Source organism: Amblyraja radiata, chromosome 27 (genome assembly GCF_010909765.2).
Source record: "Amblyraja radiata isolate CabotCenter1 chromosome 27, sAmbRad1.1.pri, whole genome shotgun sequence".
NCBI lineage: Eukaryota > Metazoa > Chordata > Chondrichthyes > Rajiformes > Rajidae > Amblyraja > Amblyraja radiata.
The window spans coordinates 13,534,522-13,554,561 of record NC_045982.1 but is presented as its reverse complement, the minus strand read 5'-3'; the positions used below and the strand labels follow the sequence as shown (position 1 = coordinate 13,554,561).

Genomic DNA, 20,040 nt, shown 5'->3' with positions numbered 1-20,040 from the left:
ATTCTCTCAATAAGTAAATCCCCACAGTATCACTTTATAATTCTGAGACGGAAGTGAATTGAATAGATTTCTGAACTAGTGTTCCCACCTGTCTTGACTAAAGATGATGAATTCAACTCTTCCAGGGCAGGCAGCAAATTTAAATTCAATTAGTTTGTAATTAAATAAAAGCTTGCATTATTAAAACAGTGTTCAAAAGGGAACTGCAGATGCTGGAATATCGAAGGTACACAAAATTGCTGGAGGAACTCAGCGGGTGCAGCAGCATCTATGGAGCGAAGGAAATAGGCGACGTTTCGGGCCGAAACCCTTTCTCAGACTCTCTCCAAGTCATGGTGGGCGCGGAACTCATTGAGATGGGGACGGAGGGGGACAAAGGTGAGACCTCTGCTGAGGAGGTCTCCAGTAGCAGTGACTTGCCAAAGAAGGCAACAAGAATTAAAACAGTGTTTGCCTCCCAAATTGATGTCCATTAGCGAAGGAAGCTGTTGTCTTTACTTGCTCTGGACTGTGTTTACTCCAGATCTTCACTAACAAGCTACTCAGTTGCATTCTTCAGAAAAGAGATTTAATATATTGTTTAAAATTCCATCAACAACCTGGCCATAATCAAAGAATCATACCTTTCATCCAATATACCAAACCCCTCCATTATAATATTCGGTGTGTCACGATGCTCCAGTAGCAGTGACTTGCCAAAGAAGGCAACAAGAAACAGTTAGGCTCTTAGAACTCTTACCATGTAGTTGTACATTGAATTAATTATGGGCAATGAGACCTAACTGCAAAAGCACCCAAGAAGTTCAATATCCTTGATACATTATTAGCCCACTTCAAAGGTAACCCATCCACCAACCTAAACATTCACTTTGTCTGTTGCGTACCCAAGCTACTTTGATTTCCCAAGCCTGTCTTTCTGTATTATACAAGTGATGGGCATATAGGAGCAGCTTCTTATCCAAGTAGAAGGCCATCCTGTTTGTAAATATATTGCTTTACCTTCATTGTCACTGGGTCCAGAATGTGGACTTATCTACGTAGCACTATTGTGTGAACATTTTTACCAAAAAGACTGCAGTCTTTCAAGAACATGTCCAGAGTTAACATTTCAGAACAGTTAGATAAGGGCAACAAATGCTGGTTTTCACAAAAATCCATAAATTAATCCTTCCTTGTGTTGAACAACAGTTTGAAGTAACACAAAATGTGACCTGGGTGAGTGACTTAAATAATCATAAAAACATAGAAAATAGGTGCAGGAGTATGCGGTTCGGCCCTTTGAGCCAGCACCGCCATTCAATATGAGCATGGCTGATCATCCAGAATCAGTACCCCCCCCCCCCCCGTTCCTGCTTTCTCCCCATATCCCTTGATTCCGTTAGCCCTAGGAGCTATATCTAACTCTCACTTGAACACATCCAGTGAATTGCCCTCCACTGCCTTCTGTGGCAGAGAATTCCACAGATTCACAATTCTCTGGCTGAAAAGGTTTTCCCTCATTTCATGTCATAATTCTTGATATTCTTGAACTGTGACCTCTGGTTCTGGACTCCCCCAACATCGAGAACATTTTTCCTGCATCTAGCCTGCCCAATCCCTTAAGAATTTTATATGTATCTATAAGATCCACTCTCGTCCTTCTAAATTCCAGTGAATATAAGCCGAGTCGATCCATTATTTCATCATGTGTCATAATATTCATCATAAATAATAGAATAGCATCATTAGTGCCTAAATTAGCCTAGTGCTGCCGATTGATGAGAGAAGCCAAAAAATAACAAACTGCTTGATCTTGTTCTCATATACTATTGCAGTGTTTGCAAAAAAGGACAATCAAGGGGAAAGCTTGGTGGAACTATATCCACCACAAATGACACAAAATTGGAATGAAAGGCCTATGTCTGGATGAGTAAAGCTCCAGCGATACTAAATAAACTTGGCATCACCCAGGGGAAAGTAGTTGGCTTTATCAGCATCCTATTCACCAACATAAATATTCCTTCCTTTCACCAGCAATGTACCATGCTTGAAATGTGTATAATCCACACGATATACTGTAAAAACTAGCCCAGGCAACTCCAGCAGCATGTCGCAAACTCATTTTTTACCTACTAGATTTTCCAAATTCAAAAGAGAATTCAGCCATTTACTTACTTTTAGACAAATGGACCAATTTACTTTGACAGGAAGTCTTGGTCACACTGGTACATTGATAGCCATTTGGTCACAATTTAACATTTCAAGCATCAAGAGAAATTTGTTTAGTTTAGGGATACAGCGCGGAAACAGGCCCTTCGGCCCACTGAGTCTGCGCCGACCAGTGAACCCCACACATTAACACTACCCCACACACATTTTATATACCAAGCCTGTACATCTTTGGAGTGTGGGAGGAAACTGAAATCTTGGAGAAAACCGACGCAGGTAACGGGGAGAGCGTACAAACTCCATACAGACAAGCATCCCTGGTCAGGATTGAACCCGGGTCTCCGGCGCTATAAGGCAGTAGCTCTACCGCTACACCACCATGCCACCCTTAATTACATTAAATGTAATTTTGTAAATTGGATTTATACTTCTCCAAAACTCGAAAGGGGTAATAAATGAAAATATGTGAAAGGATAGATTATCTTTACAAGTCCTGGTATCCTTTTGGTAGATAACTCATCTGAATAACTGAATTGGTACTCAATGTTGTTCAAAAGCCAAGAGTAATTAAATTATTTTTATTATTTATCATGCTGCTCTGGTTGAGTGTTACAGACTAGATTGGCCGTTACCTTTTTTTTGGCATATTACCCGTCTAGGAGCAGAGGGGAGATAAATCAGTACTGCTACTCTACCTGGTTGACTCTCAGAGTCTATAACCTAGAAAATGGGAGTGTATGGGATTATTGTAAAAATTGCATTGTAGTTATAAATTAAAATCTTTACCCACCAGATCGGTACTGTATATAAAATATTGGTTTAAGATACTTCCGTTAGAGGTTAATCTGTGGAAAAAACACAGCTTGGTTTTGTTTTCTCTTGCTATCAGGATGCCGCTTGGAAAGGGGTGGCACTTCCCAGTGGCGAAAAGGTTGGTTAAAAAATGAGTTGCTGTCTGATCACTGAAAACATTAGCTTGTTTAAGGTTCCTTTAATTAGTAACCCCAACCCAACTGCTAATTAGTCAAACGATCACATTGCGTATGAGACTAAACAGGAAGTTTGTAACTTCACTGGAATGCCAAAGTAATTGCACCAAATTTTTAACTGATCAGGAATTTTAGCGAGCACTTAATTTTCTGGATCAATGTTTCAAATTGATTTAATTGAAAATGTTGCAAATAAGAACTTTAAACCAAATTTTTAAATACTAATTCAATGTGGATTATCAGTTTTTTTAAATTAATTCTACAAATATTTGGGAAAGTATAAATACAGTGGAACCCACGTACCAAATTTGTCAGATTTAATACCTTTTAACATGATAAAAATAATGCTCATTGTTCAAGACTGAAAAATATGATGAGCTTCAGATATATATTGCAAAAATTGTGCAAAAAGCTAATTTGCTAGTTAGGATTAGATATGTGTTATTAGAATTGTAGAACCAACAAAATATTTTCAAATCTGCATCTGGGATCTCAAATAATAATTGTTTTTCATGAGTTAGACAAGTTCATTCTATTGAGTGCTGTGTAAATCATACTAAGGGATAGCTCTTACCAGGAAGATTTTTTACCCTTGAATATTTCATTTAGTGGAGTGCAATTATTGCTGTGATTGTTCAGTTCGGAATAATGCTTTCAGTTTTGGCACATTGATATAGTTTAGGAAGTAATAGAAAGCATTCTTATGGCAAGATGGAGCAAAAAAAAATGTAGATGCTGTAAATTGAAAGTAAAAACAGAAAATACAACAGAATAAGCCGGGATGGATGCAGCTTGACCTGTGGTGTGATTTCAGCATTTTCTGTTTTTGCATAAATAGGTGATTTAGTAATTAAATTTGACACACAACACGTGGTTTTCACTGTATTTGGAATGTCGTGGTGACAGACAGTTTTTTTTGGTGTGAGCGATACATAACTCACGAATTATACTGTAATAACAATGTTAATGGTGATATTCTTTATTCTGCGGCCATTGCTCAGTTTCAACATGAATTTTACAATTTATGCATATTTTGTTTTGATGGCCAGCCAAGTAAATTGCTTTATTTTATTTGGTGACTCAAAGTTTACAACAAAATTCATCCCCTTTCTGTAAATAATTACTACAATTTGTGATCTTTTAACCTTTTGAATACACAAAAGATTTAACCTTAATAGTTTAAAAAATAAATTCAAGTGAGTCTCAATGTTTTTTATTTGCAATTGAGAAATTTGCTAAACATTGTATGTTCTTTAAATAGTAGAAGTTCTAATCACGTTTTATGCTTTGTGCTAATACTGTCCAAAAGATTTATACTTAATCTATACGTGTTTAAAGGCAATGTTCCTTTTAATTTTTAACGGCTGACATTTTGGAGTAAAATTCCTTAGTAGAAGTAGCCACCTGAATTGATTGGCATATTAATAAGTCTCATTATACAAGTTACTAATAAAGGGATGACCCTTTAAAGAGTTTCCTTGCCTAAATGTGCAAAGATTACTGTAGCATCTCAAATGGTTTGCCAGTGAACATTGTGCAGACCTGAATAATCCAAGTCCTGGGAAGAATTACCAATTTCTGATTAGAAATTGTACATAACAAGAGTTTTTGATGCATCCAAATTTGAATCGCAACCCAAATAAAATGAACAGTAAAATTAAGTTTGGTTGTCATTTCCCTCAAAATATCTGAAAAAGTGTACTAGAACTTGGATTCTATTGGCTAATTAAAAATCATTTAGTGGTTATTGTGTAAAAGGAAGCATCCGTTTAAAAATCTTTACAAAGCAACATGAATCGATGGATCCATTTGCTTTGGCTAAAACAGTTTTACACTTTTGCGATGGACGTTAATGGGCGCAGTGAGGGATCAACAATTATTTAATTTGTGCTGCTGCCTTAGTAAATGTTCACATGTTGATGTATGGTATATAGGAGGAGGAGAAGCCCATCACCACCGCAGAGACGCCGGCGTACTCCGAGTCCCCCGAGAAGGCGTAGATCACCGTCTCCACTAAGACGCAGGTTAGTAGATGTTGCTATCCTGTTGCATTATTTGGGGACAAAGGTGAAATTCATGACCAAAGGAAGCAAAATTAATTTAGCATTCATGTGCTTTTATTATTTGTTATTCCAATGTGTATAGATATTAATTGTGCATATAGACCACATTGTTCAGAGATCAAATTCAAATGTACTCGGATATGAAAAATATTATATCATTTATGAAACAGTCACAGGCGTGGTTAAACCAGGTATAATTTTGCCATTGATAACCCCTTTCTAGAAATGTCGCCAATATATTTCTGATGGTGTGGAAGTTCTGTCCTTTTTTAATGAATTGTTGAAGTTAAGCTGTAATTTGTTTTTGCCAGTTTCCTGAAAAGTACACTTTGCTGTGATTTAATTGAGCCTTCTATTATTCGGTTTTCCTATAAATTGTATGTCCTGTCTTAATCTTTGTTGTATTTGTAACTGGATGTCCTGTCCAGAGCCACATTGACACATTGGTAATTTTGCAATGAAGAGTCCATAATTGATTGAATCGCCATTTCCTTTGGCTTTCACAAAGATTGGGAATATTTATAATTGAATCTTGTTGTATTAAGTTATCTGAAAATTGCAATACCATTTTGAGCCTTTATCAATCCATTCTAAATCTTTGCAATATTGCTGTACTATATATGATATATAAAGCGCAAGATAGGCACAATAAGGTGCTGAAAAAATAATGGGATCTTGGAGGCTTTCAAGTTTAATTGTACAGAAATCGTAAATTTATTTTTTAAAGTTTGAAGTGCTTTGGAAAACTAACATAACACTATAATATCCTTCCACCATTACATTAACCCTTTTTTTTAATTTTCTTCTTTTCTCGCCCTAAGAAGTCACAAACTTTGACGGGCTTCAATTAGGAATTTAACCTTAATTAGGAATGTCATTTTATTTAAATATGCATTTTTTTGCAATAGGATCATTGTAATCAGAATTCCAATCTTTCTTTTCTTTTGCCTTGTGCTGACACTATTTGTGTGTCTGCTGTCATCCAATCTGAGATCAGAGCTGTTATATTTCTAATTTGATCTCAAGCTCCTTGAAATGCCATGGCTGCTTAATTTCTGTAGAATATATCTCTCAAATTATATTTCTATCATGTCGTGAATTATTGTTTATTTCTATGGCCATTTATTTCAAATGTTATGCCCTTAATAGAATCAAAGTTAAGGTTTGCACCTAATAGAACCAAACTTGACTTGACTTGATTAAAATGAAAGAATCATGAAAACTACATTAATTTAGCATGCTGCAATCACGACAATTCTATGAATAATTGCTAATTTGTTTTTCTCTTTGATTTGCTTTTAGATCGCCATCTCCACCACAACGTCGACGTTCAGCCTCACCCAGACGCTATTCCCCCCCAATTCAGAGGAGGTATACTCCATCACCACCACCCAGGAGGCGGGCATCTCCGTCACCAGCACCAAAGCGCCGTAGTTCTCCCTCTCCCTCGTCCCGGCGTAGGAGAGGATCACCACCCAGTAGATCCAACAGAGATGTCCGCTCACCGCCACCACACAAACGCCACTCACCATCTCCAAGACCCAGGCCAATACGTGGATCTGTCAGTCCACCACCAGCACGAAGAGTATCAATGTCACCACCACCACCACAACGTCGTCATATGTCCCCATCCCCGAGTAATAGGCCAATCCGGCGTGTTTCACGAACACCAGAACCGAAGAAACCTAAAAAGTAAGGACGTTGTGCAGCAAATATTAATTAATTATTCATTTGTGTTTACATTGTGAAAGTGTTTGAGTTCTATCTGAATGGTTTTAATTTTGATTACATTCACATGGGTAAAGTATATACTTTATACTTTGATGTTTATGCTTTTTCCAGTTTAATTTATGCTGTATTCAAAAGTTTAACTTCTAATTTGAAGCTTTGTTTTGTAGAACTATATTCTGCATTCTTTATCCTCCCTTTTGCTGTATGTATTGTACTTGAGTTTGACGTGATTGTATGTATATATTATTATCAGATCTGTTGCATAGAATGCAAAACAAAGCATTTTACCGTACCTCAGTAGTATATAATAATAAATCTTCCGTGTAAATGTAAGGAAAAATTAGCTTACTCATGTATTTTCGTTGCTGGCATTCTGCAACTGAAATGGTAACTTAATTTTCTCTCAATAGATTGTTAATTTGCAATTGATTCTAATAGTTGGAGAATTTAACAAATGTCACATAATATTATTTGAATTCCAGTTAGAATCCTATATGTTGCAGAATAATTATTGTTGTGGATCATAAGTTTCAAAGCTTCTATAATTTAATTAATGAATTTCACAGGGTCTCGCCAAATCTACAAGTTGTGCGAAGGGCTACATCATCCAGATCTGCATCTCGATCTCCTGAGCCTGCTCCCAAAAAAAGGCCAGTGACTTCAGTCTCCAGATCACAATCTGCTAGTAGGTCACCAACACCTGTCCTTCCACCACCACCAGTTAAAAAGCCAAAGAGTGCTTCAGTTAGCCCATCTCCTCTCAAGGTAATAATATTGTTAACTTCCAGCATTCTGTTACATAACATTTTTACGTTCCCACTTTGGTTTCATTGATTGTATGGTTTTGTGAACAATGATCTAGAAATTAAAAGGTTATTTGTTTGTAATGAAACAAGTTCCACGACAGCCCTTTTTCAATAGAAAAATTATATTATTGGTTTAGAATAATTTTTTGTTGAACAGCTTTGGCTATTTTTCGACAGTGATACAAGAATTATTGACAGTCATTTGAATTGCACTATAATTTCTGATTGTAATCCCCCTCTCATTGAAATTTCTATCGTGGCCATCTTTAATTTTTCTTTTACTGATGATTATCTTTCGTTGGGCAATTAGTTGTTAGAACGCTACCAATATCGGTCTTGCAAAGCAGCACACATGTGACTGTCTCACTATGTTATGAATATGCGTGAATATGTAGATATACATTTTTGGAGCTTCGAATTGTGTCAAAAGTTAATTTCGGACTGCTTGTAGAACACAAGGATATTCAAAATGTTAAAGTTGTATTCTTAACATGCTGTTCTGAAACTGCCTTTGTTTTAAATTAAACACAAAGTGCTGGAGTAACTTAGCGGGTCAGGCAGCATCTCTAGAGGTCTTGCATAGGTGACTTTTCGGGTCGGGATCTTTCTTCAGACTGAAAAAATATTGCCTATTGATGCTCCAGAGATGTTGCCTGACCCACTGAGTTGCTCCAGCATTCTGTGTTTTACTCAAGATTCTAGCATCAGCAGTTCCTTGTGTCTCCTCTTTGTTTTAAATATTTATGTTGTTGGTTAAATAAATTATGCCTTGAAGCTATATTGCCAGCCATTTAAAATTGAAATTCTAAGTGCAGAAGATATATATGTAGAGTTGCGTTGAGGTAATGCTGCCTTTTGTCTTCAAGGTCTCAGACCAAGAAGCTGGAGGGAAGAAGAAGAAGAAGAAGAAGGACAAGAAACACAAGAAGGACAAAAAACACAAGAAACACAAGAAGCATAAGAAAGAAAAGGCTGCTGTGGCACCAGTTGCAGCTGTAGAAGAAAAGGTTGAACCTGCAGAAGCTCCAGCAAAGTCACCTCAGCCGGAAGCTTCAGAACCCACAAAGGTGAGATTGTGTCTAAAGGTTAATTAAAACCATTGATGAAAAAAATAAATAGAATTGTGGGTTTTCTGCCCATAAACACTGTAGACTTCATAATTTACTGCTCTGGTGTATATCTTAATAATGGTTACCTTTTTGAGGATTTTACTCGTTTTTAGTCTTACTGCTTGTCTGATCATTGTTCTGTGGTGACCAATGGGTCGAAGAAAATCATAGATTGATGCCTTTGTATTGCAGATTATGGGTGGTAACAATAACAGGTTAAGATTTGAGAAATTGCAAAATCTGATTTGCAAATAAGACAAGCAAGAGGAGCTTAGGCACATGGTAAGAAATGAGAGTCCGGTTAATTTTGTTCGATGTGATTTTTATCAAAATTTTATTGAGTAGGGATATTAATTTTCTGCAAAGTATATTTATAGATGTATTTCAGCGGCACAGCTAGTATTGCTGCTGCTGCAAAGCTTCAATCCCGCCCTCTGATTTCAAATAGGGTTTACGCATTCTTACAGTACCTGCATGGGATTTCCCCAGGCACTCCAGTTTACTTCCACATCCCAAAGACATGCGGGTTTGTAGGTCAATTGGCCTCCAGGGTATAGATGAGTGATAGAATCTGGGAGGACTTGATGGGTGTGGGGGAAAAAATTAAACTGAATTATTATAGCGTTAGTATAGATGGATATGAACATGGTGGGCTATGAAGCAGGCTTCCTTTATGTACAAGTCTTAAAAAAACTGCAGCTGTACCTGCCTGATACATTTAGATATTGTAGAATCTATTCAGATTAATACTGAGGAAAAATTTTTATGGTTAAAAATGACTGTGAAGTTTTTCTCATAATTAATCTGATTAATTTATTACAGGAATCAGAAAGTGAAGACGAAAACCTAGATGATCTAGAAAAGCATCTGCGAGAGAAGGCTCTGCGTTCAATGAGAAAAGCTCAAGCCTCGCCACCATCATGAGGGAGAGAACTGAAATAAACTAACTTAAGCAGACTGAATGGATTAGGCACAAGGGCTTTGTACATTTAAAAAATGGCTGTTGTAATGACACCAGTACATTAAGATGGCTCCATACCACTCATGAACACTGACATTGCCACTTAACTACGCTAGAATTATTTTTCATAAAGGCAAACCATATTAATTATTTTGTGTTTTATCACAGAACAAAATTCTTTGGCTTCGATTTGTCACAGCTACATCTTTCTTTAAATGCAATATTATTTGGGAAACCTTTGGTCTCAATTTGTTGCTGTAAAGTTGCTCCTCTTCTCGGGTGAGATTCATTCTTTAGCATCTGGACATAAGACACAGCACTTTGAAGAAGAGAGGTGTTTTATTTCCGCCATTGAGAATCATGGTCTGTCAGCTGGCCATGAGATAGACTGCTCTTGAGAACAGGCATTTTAGGCATGTCTTTGGCCCAAAATATTCCGACTCCTTTCTAAATGGTCTGCTGAAGAATGATAAGTCCATTATGTGCATCTGATTTCATAAAATAACATTTAAGTAGAATAAATTAAGTGAATTTAGGGTGAATCGGTTTTATGGTTGCAGCCACAAACCATGCTAGATTTGCATGAATTGACTAAATTTATGTCTTTATGACTGAACCGTGAAAATTAATTTTTTAAAATCCGTTTGCAGTATTTGTCTTGGCTATCATTATGTAATGGTATTTTGTGACATTGTTTATGTAAGTGTACAAATCCTTTGTGTTTAATCCACTAATACGATCTGTTGTGTAGTTTCTGCAGAGTTTGAGTTTTATTTGAGCCGTTTGATTGTCCACAACATTCTTTACAAAGAGCTTCACGTGAAAATGTGCTGTATCTAGAACACTGGAAGTCTCTTTTTTAAAAATCAAAATTGTTATAGGAAGAGGATGGTACTACCAGGATCTGAAGGATAAAGAATTCCTGGTTGACAGTAGCTTTGGATTGTATTTTGCTTTGTGTAACAGGTTGGTTTCATCCAAGCTGTTCGTGTCTTCTACTGTTACGGTTGTTCTCAGAGTAAAAACTTGTTTAGATGCTGTTCTTTTGTGGGAGCTTAACAAATCTGTAATGACTATTTTGAATTTGTCATCTTTTGACTTAAAGGGTTTTGTTTTTTTTTTATAAACGTTGAATTATAAAGCTGTAAAAAGCTGAAGTAATAAATGGAAATTCAATTTCTAAATTCAATTTTCTTCCCTCTGATAGGCCTTATGTTTTCATGAATAGTTGTGGTTTTTACCAACCGATGCACACACCTTTTGTAATAAATTATATTACTATTTTGGTCAAAATTGGGTGCAGCTGAGGAAATGGGACCAGAGTATTTAAAAGCCTTAATATCTATATGAGCTATATGTTTAGATGGCATTTGCACAGGTACTTGCAAAAGAAAGGAGCAGAGAATTATGGGTCCAATGCTCTTGGTGATTCTCATAGATGGGCATTGCAGTCAGCATAGACATGTTGCTCAAAGGGCCTGATTCTATGCGGTATTATGATTCGACTGTTAGGATAGACCCATTTACAATTAAAGATAGGGAAATTTTTGAAATGTAAATGCTAAATTACTAAAATTCATTAACAAAATATATTTTGGTGCCATTTGCGAGTTAACATGGTAATGACTTTGCCGTTACAGGTTTGCTGCATGAAAGGCTTGAATAAAACTAGAGCATTGGATGCTGTAAACTTACAGCAAGGTACAAAATGAGAGATATTTGCCGATTAAACTCGTGTGTTGCTGTAGTTCAGTTAGTAGTGTATTTGCCTCTTAAATCAAAGATTCAGATTCAAGCTCTCTTACATACACTTATACATAAAAATCTGGGCAGTGTGATACTGAGAGAGTACTCTTTATCGGAGGTGTCCTCTTTTTTCTCGGGTGACACTAAGGCTTTGCATCTCAGTGGACATAAAGGATCGCAAAGAAGACCAAGCAGGGATTGTTTTCCTGGCTCTTCACTCAAATTTTGCGGAGAAATGTTTACAGTTCCCTGCACAATTTTCATGAAGTGCAGGATTTCCATTTGGAAGTGGAACTCTCTACTGTGGTCAACTGACTGATGTGGTCCTCCGATGAGTTCTCCAATGAGGCCTGAACCTGTAGTAAATCTGCATCACTTTGGGGGAATGCACATAAACTATCTTACAGTTTGGACCCGGCACATGGGCAACTTTCAGATTTATTTAAAAAGGTTGAAAGGTGCAAGGGACAAAAACATGTATTATTGTAGATTGTTCCAAAAACTGTTTCAAGCATTTAAATCTTTGTAACTTTTTGAAAAGTTCGAAATAGTTTTCAAATGTCAAAAAAACTCTCTCATGATGGCCATGGGATGTGGCTGAGGCATGTATCAGTTATTTTCCACATGTTCTATGAACAGGGCTTGCCCTGATTGTCATTTGGCAAGATAACACAAAAGGCTTGTGCTTAAGATTACAACTCATGAAATTGGGGAAAAGTGTATTGGCATGTATTGAAGACTGTTGCATAGAAGACAAATTCAGAATAAGCAGGGCTTTTTCAGGCTTGAAGGATATACCTAATGGGATGCCTCAAGGGTCAGTTTTTGTTTGTTTAGAGATATAGCATGGAATTCGGCCTGCCGGCCAATTATCACCCGTACACTAGTTATATCAATAGGTGCAGGAGTAGGCCATTCAATGTGATCACGGCTGATCATCGCCAATCAGTACCCTGTTCCTGCCTTCTCCCCATATCCCCTGACTGCTATCTTTAAGAGCCCTATCTAGCTCTCTCTTGAAAGTATCCAGAGAACCGGCCTCCACCACCCTCTGAGGCAGAGAATTCCACAGACTCACAATTCTGAGAAAAAGTGTTTCCTTGTCTCCATTCTAAATTGCTTACCCCTTATTCTTAAACTGTGGCCCCTGGTTCTGGACTCCCCCAACATTGGGAACATGTTTCCTGCCTCTAGCGTGTCCAAACCCATAACAAGACTTATTTGTTTCAATAAGATTCCCTCTCATCCTTCTAAACTCCAGAGTGTACAAGCCCAGCCGCTCCATTCTCTCAGCATATGACAGCCCTGCCATCCCGGGAATTAACCATGTAAACCTACGCTGCACTCCCTCAATAGCACGAATGTCTTTCCTCAAATTAGGGGACCAAAACTGCACACAATGCTCCAGGTATGGTCTCACAAGGGCCCTGTACAACTGCAGAAGGACCTCTTTGCTCCTATACTTGACTCCTCTTGTTATAAAGGCCAACATGCCATTCGCTTTCTTCACTGTCTGCTGTACCTGCATACCTACTTTCATAGACTGATGAACAAGGACCCCCAGATCCCGTTGTACTTCCCTTTTTCCCCAACTTGACACCATTTAGATAGTAATCTGCATTCCTGTTTTTGATACCAAAGTGGATAACCTCACATTTATCCACATTAAACTGCATCTGCCATGCATCTGCCCACTCCCCCAACCAGTCCAAGTCACCCTGAATTCTCATAGCATCCTCCTCACAGTTAACACTGCCACCTAGCTTTGTGTCATCTGCAAATTTGCTAATGTTACTTTGAATCCCTTAATCCAAATCATTGTAAATAGCTGCGGTCCCAGCACCGAGCCTTGCGGTACCCCACTAGTCACTACCTGCCATTCTGAAAGGGACCCGTTAATCCCTACTCTATGTTTCCTGTCTGCCAATTAATTTTCTATCCGTGTCAGCAATCTACCCTCAATACCATGTGCCCTAATTTTGCCCACTAATCTCCTATGTGGGACCTTATCAAATGCTTTCTGAAAGTCTAGGTACACTACATCCACTGGCTCTCCCTTGTCCATTTTCCTAGTTACATCCTCAAAAAATTCCAGAAGATTAGTCAAGCATGATTTCCCCTTCGTAAATCCATGCTGACCCGGACCGATCCTGTTACTGCTATACAAATGTGCGGCTATTTGATCTTTTATAATTGACTCCAGCATCTTCCCTACCACAGATGTCAGGCTAACTGGTTTATGAATCCTTGTTTTCTCTCCCGCCTTTCTTAAAAAGTGGGATTACATTAGCTACCCTCCAATCCACAGGAACTGATACTGAGTCTATAGAACATTGGAAAATTATCACCAATGCATCCACGATTTCTAGAGCCACTTCTTTGAGTACCCTGGGATGCAGACCATCAGGCTCTGGGGATTTATCAGCCTTCAGTCCCATCAGTCTACCCAACACCATTTCCTGCCTAATGTGGATTTCCTTCAGTTCCTCCGTCACCCCAGATCCTCTGGCCACTACTATATCAAGAAGATTGTTTGTGTCCTTAGTGAAGATAGGTCCAAAGTACCTGTTCAACTCGTCTGCCATTTCCTTGTTCCCCATAATAAATTCACCTTTTTCGGTCTTCGAGGGTTCAACTTTGGTCTTAACTAATTTTTTCCTCTTCGCATACCTAAAGAAGCTTTTACTATCCTCATTTATATTCTTGGCTAGTTTACCTTCGTACCTCAAATTTTCTCCCCGTATTGTCTTTTTAGTTATCTTCTGTTGCTCTTTAAACATTACCGGATCCTCTTGCTTCCTGCTCATCTTTGCTACGTTGTACTTCTCTTTTATTTTTATACTGTCCCTGACGTCCCTTGTCAGCCACGGCCGCCCCTTACTCCCCTTGGAATCTTTCTTCCTCCTAGAAATGAACTAATCCTGCACCTTCTGTATTATTCCTAGAAATACCTGCCGTTGTTGTTCCACATTGATCCTACACACTAGGAACAATTTACAAGCCAATTAAGCAACAAACCTGCCAGTCTTTGGAATGAGGGAGGAAACCGGAACACCCAGATAGAGCCCATGTGATCACAGGGAGAACGTACAAACTCCATCCAGACAGCACCCGTAGTCAGGAATGAAACAAGGTCTCTAGTGCTGTAAGGCAGCTACTCTACCTCTGCGCCACTGTGCTGCCCTCTTCATTAATTATTTACAATTTATATGAATCACCTGATGAAGGGGGCAGAGGTAAGGTATCCAATTTTGGCAATGGCATGAAAATTGATGAGAGCATTGTGTGATAAGGAAATTTTGACTGCAACAGCACATGGTTAGACAGCGAGCAGACCAAAATAATTAGCGAATGGAGTTTAACATGGGAATGCTGAGGTCATGCACTTTGGTGTGAGGAATCTAAAGACATAGACCATTATATAAATGGACAATGATTGCAGGTGAGCAAAGTACAAGGTGTTTGAAGTACGAGGTGTTCTGCATGAATTGCAAAGTGGTAGAAGTCGGGTGCAGCAAGAAATTAGCAAGGCAAATTGTACATTATTCAATATTGTAAGAGGGTTGGAATTTAGAAATAGTAAAGCATTCTCACAATTATCCATGGCTACTGGTGAGACCTGGACATGTGTACAGGTCTGTGTCCTTATTTATAAGAAAGGATTTACAGGCATTGGAAGCAGTTCAAAAAGAGATTCATTGGTAAAATTTCTCTGATAAGTGGGTTGTCCCATCATGTGCAGCTAAAGAGATTTGATCCATATTTTGGAAGTCAGAAGAATGAGGGGTGATTTTATTTAACCGCAGGTGACCCTTGAGGAGTATGAGAAGATGGATGCCAAGACGTTTCCAAAGTGGAAGAATCCTAAACAAAGTAACATTGTTACAAGATTAGGGGTGACCATTTAAAAGTGAGGCACTGAGGAACTTCTCACAGTGGGCGGTCAATTTCTGGAATTCTGTATTCCAGAAGGTTTGGAAGGGAATATCAAGAGGAAATAGGTAAATTTCTGAAATTGCTGATGGCGCCAGCTAATGCACTGTGACTGCTTTTTAGAAAAAATGGTCTTGTGCCTTTTGCTCTGATCTTTTGAAGAGTACCATGGTATTACTTTAAAACATTTCCAGTCCTTCAGCACTTTATAACTAGGAATTGCGGTCAGCATCTACATATTTCTCCTGATCCCTCTCAGTAATATCTTCTCTCAGCCTTTTATGTATGTTCCCTTTATTTCTGTCACACCACCTTCCACCAGCTTTGCTCTAACTTGAGTCGCCTCTGGTGATATGGCAGATATTAATGCCGTGCCCACTGACCGCACAATGTTTCCTTTGGTCAATAAGTCTTCTGTACCTTTTAATATTTTATAATAGTTGCATTAGCTTGGAACTTGCATCTTGCATACAATTCGATTTTTGTATTCTCACTATTTTTCAGATCCTCCCCTTTCTATCTTGGTTGTTATAAATTATTGAAAGCAATTAGATTAAAAGTAAAACTGAACCATTCCTATTTTTCATCACAATTCCCTTTCTGTCCTACTCATGCAAAAGTAACTATCCTATGTTTCAACCATTGCAGAGTTGATTATTTTTCCCATTGGTGACCTACGATTTCTAGTTATACAATTGCTCTTGTTGATTCTAATTGCCTATCAGATTCTATTGCACTGACCTTAATTTTGCAGGAGCTAATTCAATTTGGAGGAAGGATTCTGCTGTCATTGTTTGGAAATCAATTCTATATGTTTGACCTCATTTTTTTCTGTTTGTGGGATGCAGACATCATAGTAATTGATACATATATTGACCACCCCGAATTCTGTATAATCCAGATAGGTTTCTATGATTAAAACAATTTCCTGATCATTATTCTTGTTTTGAGTTGTGATCTTTGTACTGTTATAGTTTATTTAGTTTAACTTAAATCCCTAACTGCAATGATTGAATTTAAGTCTGAGGCTCTATTCAGAAAATTGGCTGTTTTACTTAGTAGTCCAGTAACACAACCTCAGATTCCCTGCTCTTTATTGCTGTCAGCCCATTAACCAATATTTGAAATCACATTTGGGTTGCAGCGCGTACTTTACTCCAGTACATGGGTCTAGGATTCTTCCTACCAGTCAGCCTTCAATCGTGCAAAAATAAGGAACTGCAAATGCTGGTTTACAAATCAAAGATGAAGAGAAATTTCTTTAGTCAGAGGGTGGTGAATCTGTGGAATTCTTTGCCACAGAATGCTGTGGAGGCCAAATCTCGATATTTTTAAGGCAGAGATAGATAGATTCTTGATCAGTGCGGTTGTCAGAGGCTATGGGGAGAAGGCAGGAGAATGGGGTTAGGAGGGAGAGATAGATCAGCTGTGATTGAATGATGGAGTAGACTTGATGGGCCGAATGGCCTAATTCTACAGTTCCTGATGACCTAAAGACACAGAAGGCTGGAGTAACTCAGCAGGTCAGGCTGAGAACATGAACAGGTTGCATTTTGGATGGGACTGGGTAGTTCTTCAGACTGATTGACTTGGGGGGGGGGGACGACAAAAGCTAGAAGAGAGGAGAGGCAGGATAAGCATGGCAGGTAATAGGTGAGGGGGGATTTTGATAGACAGTTGGATAAAAGTCAGAGATGATGGAAAAAGTACGACAAAAGGATTGAAGAGATATAAATATGCAATTCAATCATGCAGTATAGCTGTGAATAGATAATATAGAGATCTGTTATATAAAAAGATTACTAAAATTTGATGGTTGAATATTATGTTGTTGCTAGATTCATAAAGAAACAATTCATGTTACAGGATTTTAAAATGTGCCTCATCTAATCCATAGATGGATATTTCTTTTTAATCTGGTCTCCATTTAATGCTGCTTTTCAAGGCACGCTATGCTTTTTAAAATTAGATTGTAAATACAGCATGGAAACGGACCCTTTGGCCCACTGAGTCCGCACCAGCCAATGATTACACGTACACTAGTTTTATCCTATGCATTAGGGACAATTTGCAGAAGCCAATTAACTTACAAACTAGCATGTCTTTGGAATGTGGAAGGAAACCGGGGCATCCAGGGAAATCCCATGAGATCACAGGGAGAATGTGTAAACTCCACCCAGACAATACCCACAGTCAGGATCGAACCTGGGTCTCTGACAGCAACTCTCTCTGCGCCACAATGCTGTGATATTCCTCAAGAGACTCCTTGCATCCCAGTTCATGCACTTGAAATATTTTGAGATTTTTATACAAGTCTTAGAAGATTTTAGCTAGTTAGAAATTAATTTTAACTGACAGGAAGCTAGCCAGCAGTATGCACCAGGCAACCATACTACATGGCAGGCTGGGTGACTTTACCATAATGTGGTGATCTGTGAAGTTCCTACTCGCTTTCCACTGCAGTTTTATCGAGTGAGACAATAGGGTTTCAGTGGGCAGCACGGTGGCGCAGCGGTAGAGTTGCTGCCTTACAGCGGCGCTGGAGACCCAGGTTCGATCCCGACTCCTGGTGCTGTCTGTACGGAGTTTGTACATTCTCCACGTGACCGCGTGGGTTTTCTCCGAGATCTTCGGTTTCCTCCCACACTCCAAGGACATACATGTTTGTAGGTTAATTGGCTTGGTATAAGTGTAAATTGTCCCTAGTGTGTGCAAGGTAGTGTTAATGTGCGGGGATCACTGGTCAGCACGGACTCGGTGGGCCGAAGGGCCTGTTTCCATTCTGTCCCTCTAAACTAAACTAAGGGAATTACCATCACTCAGGTAAAGGTGCAAGACTTTGGGAGCACACTTTGTTCATCTTGGCTCCAAAACTGCATGCACTAGCTACTCATTCAACACTGGTCATTAAGTTGCATAAGCTCAACGTTTCATCCACTCGACTTCATTCCTGGTCTCCAGTGCTGTCTGTGTGGCGTATAAACACACCCTCCCTGTGATAGCATGGGTTTGGATTCCTTTATTGTCATTCAGACCTTTTGGTCTGAACGAAATTACGTTGCCTGCAGTCATACATATAATAATAAATAACGAAACATACAATAAACACAAATTAACATCCACCACAGTGAGTTCACCAGGCACCTCCTCACTGTGATGGAGGCAAAGTCTTAAAGTCCTTGTCTCTTTGAGGCGATCCATTGTTGTGACCCCACCGGATGATGGTAAGTCCCGCGGCTCAACCGAGCTCTGCGAACGGGCCGGTTCAAGCTCCGCGGCCCGGTGCGGTCGAAGCTGCCGCCCTCCAGTCCATCGGACGCAGCTGTAGTTGCGGGAGCTCCGGAAAAACAGGTCACCAACCTGTGACCTGCGAGCTCCCGACGATGTTGTCCACTGGGCCCGTGGCCGAGCCCTGAATTCAGGTAGGACGCCGCTGCCGGAACGTCGCCACAGCTCGAAGACGGCCAGCCTCGCGTTGGTAAGTCCTGACTGGCTCTGCCTCCGGAGCCTCGAGGTGGGTCGCAGTTGGAGGCTGCCAGCTCCGCCATTAGGCCTCAATGCAGACGGAGGCAGAGAAGGGGGATACGACAAGAAAAAGTCGCATTCCCGCGATGGAAGAGAAAAAAACATGTTTCCCCACCCCCACATATACACAACCTAATAAACTGAAATTTAACTAAAACAAGACAAAAGAAAACAACAAAAAAAGTAAAAACAGACGGACTGCAGGCGAGCCGCAGCTGTCAACAGTGCCGCCACTTCCGGAATTACCCAAATGCAGGTGTGCCAAGCTTGTAGCGTCATGCCCAAGAAGAAGCGCTCCCTAAATACTCCTGCCCCCCCTCGCCCCTACAGTGCAGCGCTCCCTCAATACTCGTGGGGTTTCTCCCATTTCCCAATGATGTGTGGTTTGGTAGGTCAATTGGCCCTAGTGGGGAGGTGGGGGATAAAATTTAGGGGGAGGAGAGGAGTTGTGGAAAATGGTTGCATAAGTTACGGGGAAAATTAGTCGGGGAATGGGATTGTCATGGAGATAGACCAAAATGCTGGAGTAACTCAGAGGGACAGGCAGCATCTCTGGAGAGAAGGAATGGGTGACGTTTTGGGTTGAGACCCTTCGACATTAGCTGACATTGACTTAATAGATCAAAATGCTTCCTCTTCAGTCACAATGAAATATGGAAATAAGAGCTAAATAACATCAAGGTCTCAACCAGAATTAGTGTTTGCATTGATTGTTGAGACTGATTGGGTGAGATCCCTGAATGCCCGAATTCAGGCCACGTTAAATACAGTGGAAAAGAAGGGCAGAAAGTTAGCCATCTTCACCTTAATTCTATCACTGCCTGTTTCCACTCTAATTGGCTTTAAGGTCATAAGTGTCCACCAGGGCCCATCAGGTCCACTGCCATTCAATCATGGCTGATCTATTTCTCCCTCCTAACCACATTCTCCTACCTTTTCCCCATATCCCATTACACCCATACCAATCAAGAATCTATGCCTTAAAAATATCCATCACCCTCTAACTAAAGAAATGCCTCCTCATCTCCT

At 39.4% G+C, this 20,040-nt stretch overlaps 1 protein-coding gene across 7 annotated transcripts in view; it reads left to right on the top strand.

Annotated features, from left to right (window-relative positions):
• The window catches only part of srrm1 (serine and arginine repetitive matrix 1), a 39,661-nt gene extending 28,650 nt beyond the window's left edge, over nucleotides 1–11,011 (top strand). For 3 of the 7 annotated variants that reach the window (XM_033045170.1, XM_033045169.1, XM_033045175.1), the window contains 6 exons: nucleotides 3,038–3,079; nucleotides 5,072–5,161; nucleotides 6,503–6,892; nucleotides 7,498–7,696; nucleotides 8,604–8,804; nucleotides 9,669–11,011. In XM_033045170.1, coding sequence (XP_032901061.1) covers nucleotides 3,038–3,079; nucleotides 5,072–5,161; nucleotides 6,503–6,892; nucleotides 7,498–7,696; nucleotides 8,604–8,804; nucleotides 9,669–9,770 — 1,024 coding nt within the window. In that variant the 3' untranslated portion in view covers nucleotides 9,771–11,011. Of the gene's footprint in view, nucleotides 1–3,037; nucleotides 3,080–5,071; nucleotides 5,162–6,502; nucleotides 6,893–7,497; nucleotides 7,697–8,603; nucleotides 8,805–9,038; nucleotides 9,129–9,668 lie in introns of all 7 variants that reach the window. The other 4 variants (XM_033045173.1, XM_033045172.1, XM_033045171.1 and 1 more) reach the window with 3 other exon arrangements.
• The last annotated feature ends 9,029 nt before the right edge of the window (nucleotides 11,012–20,040 follow it).